The following is a 13,675-nucleotide window of genomic DNA, read 5'->3' as shown; positions in this document are numbered from 1 at the left end:
TGTCGTGGTTATGTTTCTTTCAAAGTCATTTCTTAGAGATGCACACTGAAATATTTACAGACGAAATTACACGGTGTCTGGAATTTGGTTCAAAATAATGGGGGAACTCCTAGGTATCTACCTGAAAGAAATGAAAACCCATGTCCACACAGGGATGTTCACAGCAGCATTACTCCTAACAGCCAAAGAGTGGAAATGACCCAAATGTCCATCAACTGATGAATAAACAAAATCTAGTATGTTCCCACACTACAACATTATGCTAAGAGAAAGAAACAAGTCACAAAAGATCACATATTATATGATTCCATTTATGTGAAATGTCCAGAATAGGCAAATACATAGAGACTAGTGGATGCTTAGAGCTGGGGTAGATGGGGTGATGGGGGTGATGGCTGAAGTTTATGGGGTTTCTTTTTGGAGTGATGAAAATGTTCTGGAATTAATGGTGATGGTTGTGCAAGTCTATGAATATACCAGCGAACTGTACACTTTAAATGGGTGAATTGTAAGGTATGTGAATTATATGTCAATAAAGCTATTTTTGAAAATAACAGAATACTGTGAGGGATATAAATTAAACAAAAGTAGCCACGAGTTGGTAACTGTTTAAGCTGGGAAGTGGGTATATTGGATTTACTAGACTATTCTTTCTACTTTCGAACATCTTTGAAATTTTACATAATAAAATGATCAGAGCACCATCGTCTCTCACCTGAATTACTACAGTCACCTCCTAACAGGTCACCCTGCTCCTACCCTTGCCCCCTACAGTCTGTTCTCCCCACCGCGCCAGAACAATCAGCCTAAAAGGTGATTCTGATCACATCCTCTTCTACTCGGATCCCTACCATGGTTCCTCATTGCCCAGCGCATAAAACTCAAAGTCCCTACAACCCGCCTACAAGGCTGTGCACTATCTGGTCCCCCATGGCTTCCACTCTAAGTATTTTCCCCTCGCTCACTCTACTCCAGGTATAGTGGCCTCCTTAATGAGTTCCTCGAACATGCCAGGATGGCCCATTCATCCTCAAGTCACAGAAATGATATGAGGTCCGGGAGACAATCACCTTTTGCAAAGGGAGCAAAATGAGGCACATGAGTTAAGATACTTCGCTGCCAAGTTATATTTGAGACCTTTTTAAAGAACTTAACCTCAAATGCAGTCAAGTTTGATGAACAGAAAATGTCTCCGAACTAGAAGAGTCATTCACAAACTAGGGGTGTGGTCAGACTCCACTGTGGTGGAGGAAGAAGAGGCAGAAACAGTCCCGCTCGCCGCCAAAGTAACCTGAGTCCTAAATCGGCCGGCCTCGGCCCCTGGTCTAGAAGCTGGCGGCAGAACCCGGCCGGGGCCCAACAGGAGGGGGAAGCCTGGTCGTCCGGGGCGGGGGGGGGGGGGGGGTCTCGGAGGCAGCGGAACGCCCACCGATGGTACCCTGTCTTCGGAGAAGAGGACCACACCTGTCAGCAGAGTCGGTCCGACGTGAGAAAGGCGGGAGTGGCGGGCCCCGAGCGCTCCTCGGGCCCCGATGCTCCGAGAAAGTCCGGGTTCCGCGGTAGCCCTCCTTTCTCCCGCTGCCAAATTCCCACTTCCGGCTTCCGGTGTCGTAGCTGTGGGATCCGGAAGTAAAACACTCAGGCCCCGACCCCGGCCGGCCGGCGAGAGGTGTGAGGGAGGCTGCCTCAGACCGAAACCCGAGCCCGCCAGCCTCGGCTGGCCCTCAGGACGCTCCCCAGTAATATGCGTCGCGACCCGCATTCCCCCTTGTCTCTCCGTCGGTGGCATCCAGCCACAGGGCGCTTGGCCGCCCCGCCCCCGTTAGGGGAGGAGCCACGACGAGGCTATCATCTAATAGGGCCGGTTTGATCTGAGCCGGCGACCAGTCCGGCGAGGGGACGGGGCTGCTGAAGGCCCCGCCCACAAACAAGGTCGAGGGGCGTGACCACGCGGCCGGCGGAAGCGGAGTCCTTAGCGAGGGCGCGGGACGTCCCAGGGCCCGCGAGAAAGCCGGACTATAGGGGCGGGGTCGGGCCGGGGATGGGCACGCGGGCGAGCAGTGGAGAGCAGCACGCGGACTCTCGAAGCATCGGGGACACGGTGCAGCGGCGGCGGGTAAAGGAGGCGGCTCGCGGCCCGGCGGCCAGCGCAGGTGCTCAAAGGGCAGGGTGGGCCAGGGCTCGGCCCTCGCACGGGGTCTGCTGGTGGGGGGCGGGGGGGGGGGGTTGGGGTCGGCCTGGGATGCGCGCGCACCTGCCCGCGCCCTCGGCCCTTCCCGCCCCTCGAGGGAGGGGCCTGCAGAGGCCCCACCCGCGCGTCTCGCCTGAGGCTGGTCAGCTCAGACCAGGTGCCCGCCCCCGCCGGTTAAATGGGCCGGCGGGGAGCAGCCCCCGGAAACTGCCAGGAACTCCGGGGCTGCGAGCGCGACGGGCGGCAGCGTCGAAGCACAGGTAACTGAGTGGGCGGTCGCGGCGCTGCGAGGCACTTTGATTTCCCATACTTGGGAACAGGGCAAAAATCGAGAGGGTCTTAGCCGATCTCACAGTCCCCTGCATCCCCGCTTCCCCGCCACACTGGACACGGGACTTGCCGGTGTCTCGCAGCGTGGCAGGAGGAGGGCTGGAGCTACACTCCATCAGCTGCACAATCTAGCATGCTCCAGCTCATTGTGGAGTTTCCGCCTGAATCCCGGGTGAGATAGTCTTAAGCAGGTCGTACGATGCTCCAGCAAGGTTTTACTCAGTCCCCCAGAGCGGAGGCCCTAGTAGGAATCCACTAATGCTTTGGGTAATTTTGTAACATACACCATGAAAGAAGGTTGCCCAGAGAGTATGGCCAGAGCCCAGGGCCAGCAGTTTCTAACCTCCCAAACATCCTGCTCCCCAGACATTCACAGTGAGTGGTTTCAATAATCAGGCACCAGCTGGGTGAGAGCCCAAAGGACCCCTCCAGAAAGGGGCCAGCTTCTCAATGCTCTTCTGTTCCCCTGCCTTGTTAACGAGTTTTTCTTCCACCAGAGAGCATCATGGCAGGGCAGGTGGCTCTGAGCCGGACCCAGGTGTGCGGGATCCTGCGGGAAGAGCTGTACCAGGGCGATGCCTTCCATCAGGCTGATACGCATATCTTTATCATCATGGGTGCATCGGTGAGTCTCCCCCAGGCCCCGCATCATAGAAGCAGCAGACTTAGAGCATGATGTTGCTTCGGGTCCCTTCCCTTTAGGTACCTGGGCTTTCCCAACTGATTGTTGTCGGGTCCCCCGGGCTCTGCTCGGTTGGGCTCTCGCTGTTGCTCTTGCTCATGTGCCACTCCTCCTGCCACCACCCAGTATACATACACCGCGAGGCATTTCTGAAGTCCGTGTGCAGCCATTGACTGTAGACCTATGTCCTGGAGCTGGGAGGTCCTTAGAGACTGTCTGGTTGGACTTCCTCCTCCACAGGGAAAACTGAGATGCAAACAGGGGAAGCGATTCATTCTGGGAGTATGTTTTCCAAACCTGTTTCTAACTTGACAGATGTCACACAGTTAGATCCAGAGGTAGGATTCGAGGCCGAATCTCTACCTTATCTCTCTACCGTCAAGTTCCCTGAGGAAAAACACTCGACCTTTCTTGAAACGCCATCTCTTTGCCCCAGCTTCCAAGGCCTGCTGAGGAACTGAGACCAGCCCCATTGTCTAGCCAGTGGAACTGCCACTTTGCTCTGATCAGAAAGGCCAAAGAGTAGAAGCAAAGGCAGAAGTAAAGCACGCTGACCATACGTGATGGGGGTGGGGGAACAGGAGAGGGAGGGTGGGTCCTCAGAGAGCCATGACCCCTGACTGAAGCACTCTCCCCGCGTGCCATGTGGAAACAAGATCTCCCCGGTGGTAAGACGTGAGCAGGGGCTGGGGAGCTGTCAGGGTTTCATCTCAAAGTGAAAGTGGTCTCTTTTCACTTTTCACCATGGACTTGACCAAGAATCTGCTACCCATGATATGAGCATCTTTGCTGGTAACTTACTACATAAACCTCAAGCAAGAGTTCTACCCAAACTAGTCAGCTCTTGATGGGGCAGACGTTGTCTCTCTGTGACTTCCACACCCCTGTCCCCTCAGCTCTGGAGGAACTTGGTTCTTCGTTCATGTGTCGTAACACGCCACCGTGCTTTGCACAGCCTGCTTCCTGCCAGTTTTGTGATTCTGTTCAGAACTTGGGAAAGCGAGCCAGAATGCAGGGCTCTGTCAGTGGGAGGGAAGGAAGGTCACCCCAAACACTGTCCCCTGACCCCCTGTCACCCAAGACTGGGGGGTGCCCAGGACGAGCACACGGAGCAGGCCTAGCCCCCACCCTGGCCCCAGCCTCATCCCCTTAGAGGAGCCAGAAACCTTCACACCTGGGACTGTGTCCAAGAAATAGGTTGGGGGAGAAAGTAACTCAGGACTATTTTTCCTCCTTCCCCCCGTCGCCATACCGGCCTGTCACGGGATGCTCCAACAGAGGGTCCCAGGCCTCAGTAAATGGCATATGGCCCCAGGCCCTCAACACTTAGATACCTCATTGAGAGCACCCAGGTTTGCTCTGTGGCCTGGGGCAGGTGTCTTTCCTTCTCTGAACCTCATTGTCTGCACTTAGCACCTGAGGTCTTTGGAAACAAGTGCAGAGGGCCCTGGGCTCTGCGGAGCTGACTCTGTGACTTCACTGCCTTCCTGTGGGGCGGGCTGGGGCTTAGGCAACTTTGTTTCTTTGCCAACAGTAGGGTTCCCCTTTGCTCTCCTCTGCTCTGGGAGCAATAACCAGAGGCTTCTAGAGCAGAAGTGGGGAGTGCCGCTCAAGCAGGGCAGAGTGGGGGAGGAGGAGGGTCCTTGAGAAAGAGCCCTTGTGTATTTCTCCCTCCTCCTGTTCCTGGTGCGGGGGCGGGGGGTGTCCCTGCATGGGCAGCACCTAGAACAGCTCCCACCTAGCCCAGCTGGGAGGCTTGCCCCCTCCCTCTCCCTCCTCCTCCTCCTCGTGGGAACTGTGCTGGGGGCCGGGACCGAAGGTGAGTGCATGTGACAGCAGACACTGCCAGGCCTTCGTGTTCCCAGGGCTCACGAGGAGGGCCACGGAACAGAGCCTTCCTTTCAGAAGGACGAGCGGACGCAGAGCCCCTGGGGCAGGCTGGGCTGCAGGGCTGTCCTCTGCCGCCTCTCCTCCCTGGCCCGCTTACCCAGCCGTCGCCCACGTGCCCAGCTTCCTTCCTGGGGGCGTCCTGAAGCTGGCTCGTGGCCTTACCGATGGACTTTCAGCCACTCTCTTCTCCCTGCTCTGAGACCGCTGTCCCCCTTCTCAGGACCCCCACCCTCAGTCGGGAAGGGAGTGGAGGTACTTACTGTCCCAGTTCAGAGAGCTCTGGAATGAAGGAGCTCATGTTTCTCCTTATAGACCAGCACTGGGAGAGGAACCTGGGGCCTGGCACATCGTATGTGTCCTCTCCCAGGCTGGAGCCACTTTCCCCCCAGTGGGCGGAGAGAGCATTCGGGGCAAGAGAAGGAGAACAGGACTGGGAGCCCCCTCAGGCAGGATTGGCTCACTGCACGGTCCTCAGCACGTCCCTCGCCTCTCTGGGCCTCGGTTTCCCCACCTGGACCACGAGGGCCGTGCGCTCGATGGGTGCTCAGGTCCCATCCCAGTGATGGGCCCGTGCATGGCATGACCTGGCAGCCTCAGCCCTCCCTCTCCTCGGGGTGTTTCTGGGCTGCCTCCCCTCTTAGGGCGATAAGATTCTTGCTGTGTCATGATGACTCTGGCACTCCCCCAAAGGCCTGATGATTCATGAGCCCCAGGGAGTAGGAGGGAGGCCCTTTTGTTGGTTTTGCGGCCCAGCCTGCCTCAGCAGCCCCAGGGTCTCACCCCAGTGGCTGAGATCCAGCTGGGCCCCAGCAGAGCTGCGCTCCACCCTGGGACCTGGGCAATCCTTGACCCGGGTGGCCCTAGGGGGACAGGGATAGCCCACCCCTGTCTGGCCTCCAGCTGGCAGCCAGCCTCTGCATTCTCTGCCGCGCCCCTCCACCCTAAAAGCCTCCGAGACCGAGACCAAGGGTTTATAAAACTGGAGACTGAGGTCAGACCTGGGCAGTGACAGGCAGGTGGGGGCCCACGGCCGTTTGCTGACAGCTGGAAACCTGAATCAGGTACTGCTTCTCCTACTACGTCACCATGTGTCCCCAGGCACGTCCCTCCCCGCTGTGGTCCTCGGGAGCCCCATCATCGCCCCCACCATGCGCAGCGTGGTCTCTTCCCACAGTGGTTCTGGCAGAGGAGTCCAGCCCAGGCTGGTGGGGAGGGTGGGCCTCCCCGGGCCCCTGCCCCGCACTGTCCTGGGTCCTACCTCGTCTTTCCGTCGGGTGACTCAGAGCCCGACAGGCCACTGGTCGCAGGGCTGAGCTGAACAAGGCGAGCAGGTTCTATCGCTAGTTAATCCCAAAGGGGCCGGCGAGAGCAGTGGGGTGTGGGGCGCCGTGAGTCAGCAGGCAGGACGCTGGGCCCGGCGGGCAGCCTGCTGGAATTTGATCGGAAGCAAACATTCCACTTGGCCAGGAAGGCGGAAGGTGGCTGTGGGCCGTGGTACTGGTCGTTTCTCCCGGCCAGTCCCCGACAAGCCCGGGAGCAGGCGGGGCCCACGGAGCCCCGGGGACTGGAGTGGAGTCTCCCACCGGCCCGGTCCCAGTGATGGGGAAGCAGGAAGCAGGCGCCGATGGGCCCTGGCGGGAGGGGCCCGCAGTTGGGGGCTACTGGGCTCGGGAGCAGCTCGAGGCCGCGGCTGGGGGTTGGAGCCGGACCTTGATGCGCTGCTGTGTCCGTGGCTCCTGTGGAATGTGGCAGGCACGTGGGGGATCTGTTCTGAGCATTTGGCAAGACATGGGCAGGGGCGGCAGCAGGGAGAACCCTGGCTTGGGAACCGCCCACTTCGGGCCGTCGGGGTCCCGGTGGAGCCTGGAGGTGGTGACCTGGGGTGGAACACACCTGGGCTTGTCTGCATGCAGAGGTCGGCTCAGCCTGGGAGTTGGAGGCCGAAGCAAAGGACAGGAGGAACGCGAACGTTTGAGTCTCATAAGTGGCCCGCCCCGACCTCCACCGCCACCCAGGAGCCCCCCAAGTGCCTTCCTAACTGCCTGTCTAGGGGGCAGGGATTTTAATCAGGTTGGAATTGCTTCGCTTCTGGTCACGTGGCTTCTGTTCTGCAGTGGTTCATAGACGTGAACCCGTCCAGTGGTTACGTGGCTCCTAAGGTCATTTTGCCGTGAAGATTTAGGTCCTTATCCCTGGAGGTGGTTTTCCTGCCCAGGGTGAGTCCAGCGCCTCCGCCCAGCGGCCCTCCCTGATTACAGGGCGGGCGTATGAAAGGGTGGCCTGCTGTGCCCCGCAGGCTTCCTCTGCCCCCCAGGCCATGCCCTCACTCGAAGCCTCTTCCACCGAGTGGAGAATTCCTTTGTCAGGTCAGCAAATTAACGCATGTTGCCATGGCTATGGCGACTGAACTGGAGTGGAGAGAAGGGACTTGGTGACTTTTTAGTGAGTCTTCTGTCACCCCCGTGGGATGGCCATATTGTTGCCCACAGTTGCTGTGTGTTCATACCCTTGCTCTCACTTTGGAAAGTCTCACGCGGACACAAGTCAACAGACGAGCGCGAGGAGCAGCCACCTCAGGTTACCTGGGCCCCACCCTCTGCGTTTAGCAAGGTTGCTAGATTGAAAAATCAAAAGGAGTGGACAGATTTCTTACAGCTTTTTTTCCTTTAATCTGTTAATGTGGTGAATTTCAGTGATTTTTTTTTTTTTTTTTTTTTTTTTTTTTTTTTGCTTTTCAGCATCAAACCAACCTTTCGTTTGCAGGATGACCCCAACTTGGTACTGACATATTCCATTTTTGACGTTCCAGAATTGGGTTTGCTGGTATCTTCTGCAGAAATTTTGCATCTGCATCTGTGTACATGGACAAGATGGGCTTGGGGCCTCCTGTGTGCATTTCTCAGAGGTTCCAGCCACAGGGTTCTGGGGCCCCATCACGTGGCTCAGCAGGTGCTTCCCAGGCAGGGTTTGCCTCAGACCGGCGTTCTCTCTTCCTGAGAGACCCGCTGGCAGAGCTTTCTGTGCCAGGATCAGGGCCAGGCTTGTCTTGGTGGGAAGGCTGTGGCTGCAATCCTGTCTCCTTAATAACCATTGCCTGCTCAGGTCCCTTGCTCCATTTTGGTATATTGGATTTTTCTAGAAATGTGTCCGTTTCACGTAAGTTGCCAGCCATGGAGTAAGGTTGTTCATAAACCCCTCTTCTGTCTTTCCCATCGGTAGTTTTGTCCCACTGCACTCCTAATTCTTGGTGCCTGTTTAAAAAGCAGTCTTGGGACTTCCCTGGTGGCGCAGTGGTTAAGAATCCACCTGCCAATGCAGGGGACACGGGTTTGAGCCCTGGCCCGGGAAGGTCCCACGTGCCATGGAGCAACTAAGCCCGTGCGCCACAACTACTGAGCCCGCGAGCCACAACTGCTGAAGCCTGTGCTCTGCAACAAGAGAAGCCACCGCAATGAGAAGCCCGCGCACAGCAACCAAGAGTAGCCCCCGCTCGCTGCAACTAGAGGAAGCCCATGCGCAGCGACGAAGACCCAACACAGCCAATAATTAATTAATTAATTAATTAATTTAAAAAACCAGTCTTGCCAGAGGGCTGTCTGTTTTGATTAGTCTTTTTCAAACACCAACTTTTGGCTTTGTTGATCTTTTCTTTTGGTTTGTTTTCCATTTTATTCATTTTTATTTTTCATTGTTCCCTGCCTTGTAATTTGTTTGGCTTTAAAATTCTGCTGTCCTTTTTCTAACTTCTTCAATTGAATTTGGAGCTCATCAGCTTCCAGCTGTTCTTTTTTGCTAACCTAAGCATTTAAGGTCACGTCTCAGTTTTGATGTGTGCTACTTCCATTGCCATTCAGTTCCAGGGAATTTAGGGTTTTCTTTAGCCCGTGAGCTGTTTAGAAGCGGGCATCTTGTGTTGGCCTTGGTTCTGCCTGCTCGACCAGAGACTGGGGTCTGTGGATCGTGGAACCAGCGGGTTGGTGGTTGCCTCCTGGCCAGCACGAGGTCTCTTTGCCTTGAAGTGCCCCCGGCAGTGTGCGAGCACTATCGGGTCAGGGTCAAGGGCTAGGCTGGGCTCTGGTTCAAGCTGCTCAGGCTATACACAGGGGCAGGACAAGGGTACCCGGGTGTCCTGGGGGGAGATGATCTAGGGCATGTCCTCAGCTCCTAACCATGCCTGTTTTCTCTGCCACAGGGTGACCTGGCCAAGAAGAAGATCTACCCCACCATCTGGTAAGCTTGTTCCCCCACTGCTCACTGCCCCCTGCGGCCCTCTTGCCCTCGCCCTCGCCACAGCCGTGCTCTGCCCTCAGGTGGCTGTTCCGGGATGGCCTTTTGCCCGAAGACACCTACATCGTGGGCTATGCCCGCTCCCGCCTCACAGTGGCTGACATCCGCGAGCAGAGCGAGCCCTTCTTCAAAGTGAGTGGCTTCTGGGGTCTCCATGCCCCCCTCCCATCACAGATGCCCTTCCCCCGTGCCCCCAGGCCCAGCCTGTCCCCCCGTGCCGGGGCCACTCCCTCCCTAGGGATCCTCAGCCTGGCACTCCTCCCCACCTGCTCCCACCGCTTCCTTGATGCCAGCCTGAGACCCCTGTTTCCCAGCCCCGTCTGACTTGGGCTCGCCAGTTCCTCCCCACTGTACCCTGCGGCCCCTCCACCGTGGAAATGCTGCAAGCCTGACTTTTCTCAACATACCGTACTTTGGTGGAATGACTTTGGAGAGAGATCTTTCTCCAGGTCAAAGTTTCCTGAACTCTGGCTTCCGTCTTAGGTTATGCGGCCTCCGCCCCCATGGGTGTGCAAAGCCGACGAGATGGGAGTGAACCCAGTGCAGGGCTAGGATGGCTGACTGCTCAGGAAGCCCACCCTGCCTATGGGATCAGGGAGGGAGGGAGGGGCCGGGCCGACATCCTTGTGTCCATATTTTCTAGGCTGCCCCGGAGGAGAAGCCCAAACTGGAGGAGTTCTTTGCCCGCAATTCCTACGTGGCCGGCCAGTACGACGATGCGGCCTCCTATGAGCGCCTCAACAGCCACATGAACGCTCTCCACCAGGGGCCACAGGCCAACCGCCTCTTCTACCTGGCCTTGCCCCCCACTGTCTATGAGGCTGTCACCAAGAACATCCACGAAACCTGCATGAGCCAGACGTAAGGCTGTTCTTTCACCCTCCCTTCCTGCCTCCTGGGCCGACCGATCTAGGGAGTCTGAAAAAGATAGATGTCCCGTGTTTGTTCTTGCCATGAATTAGCTCTCCAAAGAAGGGAATAGGAGTAAGAGTAGTTCTCTAACACCCTTTACTGAAAATACTACCACCCGTGTTTACCTTCCAAATGCCCCATATGAAATCCCGTTGTCCCTGGCAGCAGTCCCGGCTAGCACCACAAGGTGGCAGCGTTGCTCCACGAAACTCTGGCTGCCGGTCGCTTACTCTAGCTTTCGGCGTTTCCCAGGGTCCCCTCGACCACCACCAGAGGGCGGCGTTGGTCCACGGGAACCCTGCTGCCTGTGCCGCAGCAGCTCAGCGCTCTGTTGTTTTCCCAAAGCCACGGCCATGTCGGTTTCACTTTGTCCTACATTAACTCTTCTGAGGAATAAGGGGTCTTTCCCCACATTAAAAGCCACGGAGGTGGCTCTCCTTTTGGCATCCCCTCCCCGTTTTCTCACTAGCTCGGGGCCACTACTGACCCTCGGGGACCAGGAGGGAGCAGAGCCGGCCAGTCAGCCCAGAAGGCTTCAGAGGAGGCTTTGAGCGTGGCGCTGAGGGCTGGGAAGGAGGGGAGGTGCTCTCCGCGCTGAGGCCGCGGGAGGGCCAGCCCGGCAGAGCTCCGCTGGCTCATCTCACCGCAGAGCGGCCGCAGGGAGGCTCTGCCCTCACTCCCTGGGGAAGGGGCTGTGGAGGGGGAGGAGGGTCTCAGCCCTGTTCCCCAGCGAGGGTGCGGGAGTGACGCAGCTCCGGCCTCCCGCAGAGGCTGGAATCGCATCATCGTGGAGAAGCCCTTCGGGAGGGACCTGCAGAGCTCCGACCGGCTGTCCAACCATATCGCATCCCTGTTCCGCGAGGACCAGATCTACCGCATCGACCACTACCTGGGCAAGGAGATGGTCCAGAACCTTATGGTGCTGAGGTGCGACTGGGGCCAGGGCTGGGCGCTGGGGGGCCCTGCTGCTGCCCCCTTGGACGCCCACCAGCCTTCACCCTGCCCCTCCTGCAGGTTTGCCAACAGGATCTTCGGCCCCATCTGGAACCGGGACAACATCGCCTGCATCATTCTCACCTTCAAAGAGCCCTTTGGCACTGAGGGTCGTGGGGGCTACTTCGATGAATTTGGGATCATCCGGTGAGAGCCTGGTTCCCCTTCCTGGGAGATGGGCGGGGGGCCATCCCGCCACCCTGCAGGGTCGCCTCTTCCTGTTTTGGCAGCAGGAGTGTCTGAGCAGTCAGGAGTGGTCACGGCCTTCTTCCTTGCCTTAAGGGGACCTGGCAGACACTGGGGACCAGGAAACAAGCCCAGTTTAAGGCCCTGAGCCCCCAGAACCTGGCCAACAAGGAGGGGCCTTAGCTCACTGTCCGCTCCTTCCTCCCGCCAGGGATGTGATGCAGAACCACCTCCTGCAGATGTTGTGTCTGGTGGCCATGGAGAAGCCCGCTTCCACCCACTCGGATGATGTCCGCGATGAGAAGGTGGGTGGAGCTTTGCCCTCCCAGGCCCCGCCCCTTTCTGCAGCAACCAGTCCTGAGCCCAAGGTGTCCTGTCCCAGAACTGACCTTCTAGGCCTCAGCTTCTCCTTCAGAAACGGTGAGGGTGGGCTGAGGTGGCCCCAGAGGGCCCTTGCGTGGCAGAGCCTCCTCCTGACTATCCAGGCCACTCACCCGTCCAGGAAGGCCACCCCTCGGAGTCACATGGTTCCTGGCACCCGCTGTCCTTGTTACCCAAGGGGCCCCTGTCCCTGGCTCTTCTCCAGGTCAAGGTGTTGAAATGTATCTCAGAGGTGCAGGCGAGCAACGTGGTCCTGGGCCAGTACGTGGGGAACCCCAACGGAGAGGGAGAGGCCACCAAAGGGTACCTGGATGACCCCACGGTGCCCCGTGGGTCCACCACGGCCACCTTTGCGGCCGTCGTCCTCTACGTGGAGAACGAGAGGTGGGACGGTAGGTGATGCCGCCGGGCCCGCGGTGGTGGGACCTGGCCCCCTCATCCACCCGAACGGCCCCCCAAGGCTGGCCTTGTCCCCCCAGGGGTGCCCTTCATCCTGCGCTGCGGCAAAGCCCTGAACGAACGCAAGGCCGAGGTGCGCCTGCAGTTCCGCGACGTGGCCGGGGACATCTTCCGACAGCAGTGCAAGCGCAACGAGCTGGTGATCCGTGTGCAGCCCAATGAGGCCGTGTACACCAAGATGATGACCAAGAAGCCTGGCATGTTCTTCAACCCCGAGGAGTCGGAGCTGGACCTGACCTACGGCAACAGATACAAGGTGGGTGCCCGCCTGCAGGGAGGGGGTGGCGGCCAGGGCTCCAAGGGGCACGCGCCTCGGTGACTCCCTCCCGCCTGTCCGCCGGCAGAACGTGAAGCTCCCCGACGCCTACGAGCGCCTCATCCTGGACGTCTTCTGTGGGAGCCAGATGCACTTCGTGCGCAGGTGAGGGGCGGCCCCTCCCTCCCTCCTTCCCCACCTCCTTCCCTCTGGGCCGCCACCCACCCCATCTCCGCCCCCTGTCCCCTCAGTGACGAGCTGCGGGAGGCCTGGCGGATCTTCACTCCTCTGCTGCACCAGATCGAACGCGAGAAGGCCCAGCCCATCCCCTACGTCTACGGCAGGTGCGGGGGACGGCCGGGGAGGTGATGGGGGTGATGGGGGAGGGGGACCCTGGGGCTCAGGGTTTCCTCACCTCTCCCCCCATCTGTCCCCCTCCCAGCCGCGGCCCTGTGGAGGCGGACGAGCTGATGAAGAGAGTGGGCTTCCAGTATGAGGGCACCTACAAGTGGGTGAACCCGCACAAGCTCTGACCCTGTGCCGGGCCCACCCCCGCCCCACCTCTCCGTGCTCCCCTGCTGCCCCTCCCCCCCCCGCCTGACCCACCTCGGGAGGATCCGCCTCTGGAGGACTCGGGACCACAGCCCTCAGCCTCACATTCCTGCCCGAGCTCGGGCCACGCCACCCGCCCCTGGGCCCAGTCTCATTCCTCTGCCACCCAGCACTGTGACCGTCCCCGCCCGAGCCAGCCTCTGCCCCGCGGACTGAGCCCCGCTGGAGGAAGGAGAAGGAGGGCTGCAGCTGTGGGCAGCAGGGGGGCAAGGTCCTCGGAGCGCAGGGGAAGGGGGCAGGCGCGGCCCAGTCTCAGCACCACTTGACATTCCTGGCTCCCCACTGGAAGGGACCTCTGTGCTGCCCAGCAGCGTGCCTGTGTCGGGCCTCCCGAGTGGCCCTCTGACCCCCCCAGCTCCCGCGGCCACCCTAACTCAGCACTCCACGGCCGCCCCATCTCACCCCGCCCTCAGGTGGTGCCCTCGCCACTGGAAAAGCAGAAACGGCAGGTGGGATGCCCCCGCCCAGTTCCCTGCCATTAAATCCGCAGACGGGC

At 59.0% G+C, this 13,675-nt stretch overlaps 2 protein-coding genes across 11 annotated transcripts in view; one reads left to right on the top strand and one right to left on the bottom strand.

The window, feature by feature from the left end:
• IKBKG (inhibitor of nuclear factor kappa B kinase regulatory subunit gamma) overlaps positions 1-6,487 on the bottom strand; it is a 22,191-nt gene extending 15,704 nt beyond the window's left edge. The window contains exon 1 of one of the 8 annotated variants that reach the window (XM_082376483.1): positions 6,352-6,487. Coding sequence is in view for 4 of the 8 variants with exons in the window: in XM_082376481.1 (XP_082232607.1) it covers positions 1,430-1,789 (360 nt within the window). In the remaining 4 variants the exon portion in view is untranslated. Of the gene's footprint in view, positions 1-1,429; positions 1,995-5,353; positions 6,146-6,351 lie in introns of those variants that run through there. The other 7 variants (XM_082376484.1, XM_082376481.1, XM_082376479.1 and 4 more) reach the window with 7 other exon arrangements.
• On the top strand, positions 1,979-13,675 carry G6PD (glucose-6-phosphate dehydrogenase). 3 transcript variants are annotated; one of them, XM_082376477.1, is made up of 13 exons: positions 1,979-2,153; positions 3,019-3,146; positions 9,286-9,323; positions 9,404-9,512; positions 10,024-10,241; positions 11,061-11,219; positions 11,307-11,432; positions 11,683-11,776; positions 12,058-12,244; positions 12,332-12,567; positions 12,656-12,732; positions 12,819-12,911; positions 13,010-13,675. In XM_082376477.1, exons 1-13 carry the CDS (start codon positions 2,042-2,044, stop codon positions 13,098-13,100), a joined length of 1,668 nt encoding a protein of 555 aa, XP_082232603.1. In that variant the 5' UTR covers positions 1,979-2,041; the 3' UTR covers positions 13,101-13,675. The 3 variants fall into 3 exon arrangements, with proteins under 3 accessions (XP_082232603.1, XP_082232601.1, XP_082232602.1); XM_082376475.1 differs by lacking the exon at positions 1,979-2,153 and adding an exon at positions 2,295-2,451; XM_082376476.1 differs by lacking the exons at positions 1,979-2,153; positions 3,019-3,146 and adding an exon at positions 6,531-6,845.

The sequence above is a fragment of the Balaenoptera borealis genome (genome assembly GCF_965194805.1).
Source record: "Balaenoptera borealis genome assembly, chromosome: X".
Lineage (NCBI taxonomy): Eukaryota > Metazoa > Chordata > Mammalia > Artiodactyla > Balaenopteridae > Balaenoptera > Balaenoptera borealis.
Note: the sequence above shows the minus strand (reverse complement) of the source record. Positions and strands in the feature narration are given on the sequence as shown.